Raw genomic sequence first — 7653 nt, forward strand, 5'->3', positions numbered from 1 at the left:
AACCCCTCCCGACTCAACAGCCGTTAATCACGACCTCGCCCGCTTACAGATCGATATGCTTCTGACTAACAACACAACAAAACGACATTGTAATGCAAAGATGCAAATGGTAACAAAAATATTTTTAAATATGCTTATGAGTTATCTATCATCATCATCATCATCATAATCATCATCATCATCATCGGTATCATCGTGGTCAGCTAATATAAAAGTGCACTATCCACACACAAACTTGATTCCTCCACAGGGGGTGTAAAATTACAAGGGCTGAGCTTGGTTTTGGTGCTAGTAGAACATTTCTAGCAGAATGTCAGAGAGAACTGTCGAGACTGGCGACCTGCTGGACGCCCAACTGCAGCTGAGACCGACCGAACAGTTACTGGTCAATTCCACATGTCATTGAGAACAAAGAAAAACACCTGAGAGAGATGGGAAGAAGCACAATGTCACCCCCTTTCTCTCTGTGTCTAATAAAAATAATAATTATAATTAATAATATAATATTAATACAGAAAGAAAGATCAAAGATCAAATGTTTGAACGCATCCTGTTTCCCCTTAGTGATTCACGTCCCTTTTTCTATGGATCCGCGGCCCTGCAGTTCATGTCGTCTGTGCCAGCAATTTCCTTTTGTATATCATCGTTCACACACACACTTACATATATAGTTATATAGAGAGATTTGTTTTTGTTTTTCTAACGTTTTTTTTTTCCACACACAAAAAAGTGAAAAAAATAAAAATAAATTAAACTCAAACATGCACGCACACAAAAAGACTGATGTGTAGTAAAATGCTTTACATTGCTGCCCCGTGTGTAAAACAGGGCCTAATTCTGTGTCTCCGTTCATATTTTTTAATGCATAATTGAATTAATAATGTTGGTCATCTTGTAAACATCATAATAAATCATTTTGGGCCATCATTTTCTCCACGCTGTTGTTGTTTTTTGTTGTCATCTGAAGTCTCTAAACATGATAAATGAGGCCACTTTCATTTTTGTTTTGTTCATAGTACACAGGGTTTTTCTTCAGTTCCTACAGTCACTGCTAGTTTTTTTTTTCATGGGTCAGCGTCTTGCTTTTCCAGTTGGGAAGTATCAGTGTGGTTAACGGAAGCATCAAAACTCTCATCATTGTCCTTTTCGCCGTCAGGCTCCGCCATCGAATCATCATTTGAATCAGTGTTGAGATCCTCCTCTTCCTCCTCGTCCTCTTCTTCCTCCTCCTCTGCCTGCGCCTCCTCTTCTGGCGACAGGTCGTCTTCAGCTTCTCCAGACGTTCCTGTGGTGTCGTCCTGAGCTGCCGGCAGACCCAGCGGGGGCGTGGGGTTGTGGCCAGATCGCACTGCATCGTGGTGAATCTTCTTGCTGAGGTCCAGTGAGTCGCTGAGACCCAGACCGGCTGCGTTCTTCAGGAAGAACAGGGAGCTGCTGGTGTCGGTGCCCAGGTTGAGGGAGCTGTCCAGGCTGATGGAGGACGGCGGGTACGGGTGGTTATAGTCAGACCCCAGGTCGCCTGTTGGGTACAGCATGGAGGGAGCACTGCTGTTAATGTTGTGGGACAGCACATGGAGGCCACTGGGTGAGGAAGTAAGACCCATGGAGGCTGGAGGGACCACTGACACACTTCCTCCCAGGTGGTGCATTGCTTCCTGTTTGGGTGACACAGACGGCAGCTCACCCCGCTCCTGCTTCTCATGCTTTCTCTTGTGGGAGTCCATCTGGGACATGCCCACCACTGTGTGCTTACACTCGGGGAAGGTGCAGTGAAAGTGTGAGCACTTGAGCTTATATTTGCAGTCGGGAACCTCACAATCAGCGCTGGAGCTGAACTGGCAGAAGCCAGCGGCGCTGATCACATCTTGCTTGCCGTGGTGCTTGCGGTGGGCCGTCACCTTGGTGCTGTCGGTGCAGCGGAAGCCACAGCGCAGACAGTGGAAGTGGGTGCTGTTGCCTGAAAACTGGCAGTCAGGGAAGTTGCAGCTGAGCGAGGATTTGAAGCGCTTGAAGTCATCCAGGACCAGGTTGTCCACGCGGTCGTGGTGCTGCGCGTGCTTGTACATGTGGGTGCGGCCGCAGAACTTGTAGCCGCAGTTCTCACGTGTGCAGTGGTAGTGGGTCACCTTCAGAGAAAACTGGCAACTTGAGTCCTTGCAGTTCTCATAGAGGTCATAGCGCCGGAAGCCCTCCAGCATCATCCCCTCATCCAGCATCTTACGTGACGACGCAGTCTTGCGGCGCTTGCCGAATGGTGACATGTCCTCAATGATCCAGAAGCGCTTTTTTGCACCCGTGGCCGTGGGGATGGAGATGGTGTTGCCTGAAAGAAAGGAGGGAAGCACATTAAAGAATAATCAGCTGGTTCACAAAGTAAATCCCACAAACTACAAGCAAATTAGACTGCGAGACCCTCCTGGTTGAAACTCTAATATGCGACCTTACTTAGCCCGAAGTGGTTCACAGCTGAGTAAGCACAGAGAGCAACAAATTTTTTATTCCTAACTCCCAGAATGATTAAAGGAGAGGGAAAATGATAGATTGACTTTGGAACATGACACTTTTACAGGGTGTCTCCAGCCTCCAAACAGAGGCGGAGCTGTGGGTCTTAACCGACCCTCTTATCTCCATGTTGTTTTATGAGGGGCACCCACCTTTTGAAACACCCTTGGGTCACTGCTAATGATGTGATCCCTGTTCTGCAAGACAGGAAGCAGTGGGCCTCGATAAAACTTAAAGCGTGATTAAAATGCTGCTGATGCAGCCTTGTTAATGTAAGCTAAGCAAGGCCCGGGCTTCATACTACAGGTTCCAAATTTACTGCTCTGTCTCTAAATCCTTGTAATACTAAAAGTGAAAGCACGCACAAAGGTGTAAGTGAAGTAATTATACACATTTGTTCTGATACTGTACCAACTCAGTAAGCATGCACGTTTCATCATTCCTACATAAACATAGTCTCTTTGCATGCTGGAAAGCCCCGTTTACTTTCTGGTCTTTCTACAACAGACCTGCAGAGAGGGGCTGGATCACACAGTTAAATGCTGCACAGGACTCAATTCAGAGTGACAGCTGCAGTGTTGGTTTGCGCCGGGGATAAGTACCTGCAGCATCCTGTACTATAGGGACGTCATTTTTAACCGGAGACGGAGTGGCAATGATGGGGCTGAAAGCTGGTGTGTTGGTTGGCATGACAACACTCCGAGTGGCTCCCAGAGAGGCGCTGAGCAGAGAGTATGACAGACAGGATGGAGAGAGGAGGTATGGGAGTGAGGGGAGAGGAGGTCGGAGGAGAGCAGGGGAGAGGGATGGGGCCTGGGACTGGAGACCAGGCTGAGGAGCGGAGAGAGGAAGAGGTGGTGGTGGTGGAGGAGGAGGGGAAGAAGGAGGTGCATTTTGGGTAGCGCTAGTGTCAGCAGGGGTGGTAGGAGCAGAAGTGGTGGCGGGGCAGCCTTGTCCTGGAGAGACAGGTTGACCAGAGAGAGTGAAGGACAGACAAGAGGGGGGAAAAAACACACAGACGGGTACACACACAAAGACAAGGGCCAAGTCGCGCACACACACACATACACACACACACACACACACACACGCACATACAAACACACACACACACACACACAGAGGGATGGGAGGTAAAAAGGGAAAGATAAAAGATAAGAGAATGATACAAAATGAGGCCCATTCAAGACAAGTAACCCAAACACCCGCCAAAACAACAATGATGAGTGTAGTGGATAATATTGGCAACACATGGAGAAAAGTGAAAATCACAGGCAGGCTCAGACTCAGAAATAAGCAGAGGAGAAACCTTTTATTCAGTAAGTTTGAGGAAAAAGAGTCTGTTTCTCCTTTCCTTTCCTTTCTCCCACAATTCAACCCACTAAAAGTGCTAAAGTAGACATAAAGCCACAGGGATGATCTCTGGCCAAAGGAAAATGTAATAAGCTACATACAGTGCAATAACTCAAACCACTGATGTACAAAATGGATGTTTTATGAGGATGAGCACGCAAACTGCAAAAGATTTTGTCCACGAATCATAACAATACAGAAATGTCATCAACCTCATTTAATATGATTGATATTATTGATTAAAGTCAAACTACTAAATCCTGACTTTAGAATGCATGAAATGACAAGTTGCTGGTTTTCTGGGTAAGGTGGACTGATGAGTGTGGACTGAGCAAAGCGTTATGCACAATGCTGAATGTAAGAGTAGAAACGATTCACCTAAACTGTATCAAAGCTCTACATGCTGCCACACCTGTCAGCTTTTTTTTTTTTTTTTTCCATAGTCTCACCTGCTGGAGAGCCATCGTTGCCTACAGGTGTGCTGGTGCAGCTCCGGTCCTGGTTGGAGGATTCGGAGGAGAGGCCCAAAGGGCTGCCTCCTCCCATGTAGTCCATGTAATCATCAGTCTCATCCATGGCGTTGGAGGAGAAGCTGGAGGTCATACCATGCTGGGACCCCATGGACCCGGACATCATGCCAGACGCATGCTGCATATCATCTGCCCTCTGGCCGAGTGGCATTACCTGGAAAACATACCATCTTCTTTTTAAAGATTTGAAACAAAGATCTTTGGATATAATGTGTCATTAATGCAGGTGTTGGCTCTTGGCTGACAACCAAGCATTTCTCAGAACATCAAACGTATTTTGAAAGAATGAAACCGGCACTTCTGTCATTATATGTAGACTTCAAAATGGAACAAAACAGAACAAACAGAACTAGAAAATCCACATATTTAAATCCGTGCATGGCACAGGATGTACTGTAAAGGTTGAGTTGGAGAATTGAGTACACTCCAGTGTGAAAAATTTCATCAATAGAAAGTCATGAGTGATTTGTCAGCGGCTGGTATGACAGGATATGAGCAGTAGTCTTCATAGAACAGGAAGTGAGATTAAAAAAAACAAAAAAACAACCAACTATATTCACGATTTTTAAAAAATCTGCAATAAGATCAGTTCCTGAACATGTCTGCACTCTGCTTGTGCGATGGAGACCTTTTTTTTTTTATCATCCTCTTGCAGCACTATTTCTACCAACTACAGCAACTGTGTGTCTTTTAAAATTTGGGAGAACAAAACATATCTGTTCCTTTTAAAATGTCTCAGGGTTTTTGGTGAAAACTAACAGAATACTAAACTGATGAGCTTTATTAATGAGAAATAAGAGCTAAATATCTTCACTACATAAATGCATACAGTAGGTCCAAAGGCAAAGAGCCCGTACCCTATATAATCTGTCAGCTAAAGGGCGTGTGAGGTACTTGGCTTTGTTGGAATACATGTCAATAAACTATTCAACACCTGTTTTTGTTCAATGAGGTGTTAAGCCCGTATTTTCAGATAATTACCCTTTTCGGAATGGTGTGTGTCATATATGACCGTTTGTGTGTTTGTACCTGGGATGGGACTCTGTCAAAGTTCTTCCCCAGCATCCGCCTCATGTGTTTGCGTGCGTGTGAGGTCATCTGGTGTTTGAGCAGGAAGGAGAACTGGCAACCCTCGCGGATGCAGTGGAAATGGCTGTTGACCTGGTTATACTTACAACCTGTGAAAAGAAAACAGCTACAGTTGTAAACTCTCCACTTGCAGATTAATTTGTCTTGCACTCATTGTGAAGCGTCTGAGCACAGCTACGGTAGTAAATGCAATATTATCAGTGTGACGGTGTTGTGATTAGATCAAACACGAAGTGAAATATTTTTAGGTTTTTTTAATTTCATGATATAGCTCTGACAAAAGAGGGATCGGGTTTCAAAGTGTTTGGAAGTGCACATGTAGGAGGAATATTAGATCACTCCGGTGTCACACTGAGCAAGTCAAGGCTTCTGTGCACTAAACCTGTGGAGCTCTTTTATTACACTGACATGCTTTATTCAATTAGGAATTTACATAAATAAATTCTCATTTTCTGTGGGCCAATAATGCACACACCCCTGCAAACCAAAGTAAATATACAATTATTACCATATTAAATTCATTTTTCAAAGTATCTCCATTGTCATTTTTCCTTTTGTTCTCAATTGTACTGCTGTCTGCTGCACACTCTTCTGTTCTTTTCTCATGTTTTAACCGGTCTGGGTCTAATTGCTTTATGATTTCAAATTAAATGAATGTTCTGTTTTGTGCCTGTTAATCAAATACCATTATATAAAAGCAGGCAGAAATAATTGAAAGAGTAACATGCTGGGCAGGTGCTAGCATGTCAGTAACCATGGCACCCAGTTTAAGAGCACAACATGTCTGTGTCATCAAATAGCTTTCGCACACACAACGTTTTAAACACGCAAAGTTGGGCAAATAACAGTAACCCCCCTGACATGAGGAGTCTTTTGTGAGACAGAAACCAGGTAACATCATCAGCTGTGTTCAGTTTAATGTTGCTGCCATGGATACTGGCAACCCATCAATTCTTTATGACTGGAGTGCTAGCGATGGTAATCCTTTCTGTTTTTCCCCCAGCCCGAACAATACAGTTGGCAGATCAGGCTGGGGACAAAAAACAGCTGTTTAGGGCCTGTTTTTGTTTGCTTTGTTTCTGCGATCTGAAAAGCTTGTGTAACCGCCTGAAAAAAACAGATCACTTTTAATTCATTTCTGTGCGATGGCAGCGGTGGCTGTGAGGCGCAGCTTCAGAACACAAACAGGCTAAACCAGACAAGCCGGATAATTAACAAACACAAACCTAATTGCTCATTTCTGACAGGGGCAAAAGGAAGAAGAAAACAACCTGGATGTGATTGCCCCCTTTGACGTTATTGCTCATATAGTACAGGCAAGACTACCTTTGGGACTTGAGGTGCCATTGTGAATATGCAAAACACAGCAACAAAACCTATGAGGCAGACCTGTTTCATGCCTCTTAAACCACTCAAATAGCTCGACACTGTTTGCCAACACTGGTCGCTCTCCCTCTGTATACACAGAGAATATCCTCTTGCAACAGCCGCCAAAAATCAATCTACATCTTTCGCAATTTAACACCTTTAATCCACCACATCTCTGCTGGCAAAATATTATGAAAAGCCGGAGTGTTCGTGCTGACATGTAGGGTGATGTAGGGAACAACAGAAGAGAGACAGCAGGCCAAAACTTCTACATCACATCGGAAGGATTTTTTTCCTTACCCGGCCTTCCACACTCCTCCCTCTTGGTGAAATACTTGAAACCATTGGCGGCGCGGCGCTCTGCCTTCTCGTGCTTCTTGATGTGCCACGGCAGCTTGGTGGTGATGTTAGTGACAAAGAAGCAGCCGGGCCGCAGACAGTGATAGTGGCCCCTCATTCTGAACTCGCAGTGCTGCGATGGAGACACACAATTTCCAATTTCATGAGTCAAATGTGGTGAATGTTTGAAAGCCAAAAGAGAGGATTAATACGATTTGATCTTTAAAGTGAACAGTACACACAGTTTCTCCCAAAAAAACACAATCAACACCTCGCAGTCCTTTCCTCTCTGGTCATTTGGAACATCCCACATTTCTAAGTATGATTACATTTTTTTTTCCCCAAACTTCCCACAAACACCCCTCCTTTCTAACATGTATGTACACCACCATCTGTTTGTGAGGCCCCCATCCCAAAGGACCGGGCCAAATAAGATCTGCTCAGTTCAGGAGATGGAGACGAGGGGGAGGAG

At 44.8% G+C, this 7653-nt stretch overlaps 1 protein-coding gene across 1 annotated transcript in view; it reads right to left on the reverse strand.

Moving 5' to 3' along the window:
• Window positions 1-577: 577 nt before the first annotated feature.
• casz1 (castor zinc finger 1) overlaps window positions 578-7653 on the reverse strand; it is a 46146-nt gene continuing 39070 nt past the window's right edge. Inside the window, 6 exon segments of the mRNA XM_087179728.1 lie at window positions 578-2323; window positions 3105-3458; window positions 4305-4539; window positions 5415-5563; window positions 7143-7358; window positions 7361-7519. Coding sequence (XP_087035854.1) covers window positions 1065-2323; window positions 3105-3458; window positions 4305-4539; window positions 5415-5563; window positions 7143-7358; window positions 7361-7519 — 2372 coding nt within the window. The 3' untranslated portion in view covers window positions 578-1064.

Source organism: Seriola lalandi, unplaced genomic scaffold (assembly GCF_002814215.2).
Source record: "Seriola lalandi dorsalis isolate HSWRI2012SDOR001 ecotype SW California unplaced genomic scaffold, Sedor1 jcf7180002054861, whole genome shotgun sequence".
In the NCBI taxonomy this organism is placed as follows: Eukaryota; Metazoa; Chordata; class Actinopteri; order Carangiformes; family Carangidae; genus Seriola; species Seriola lalandi.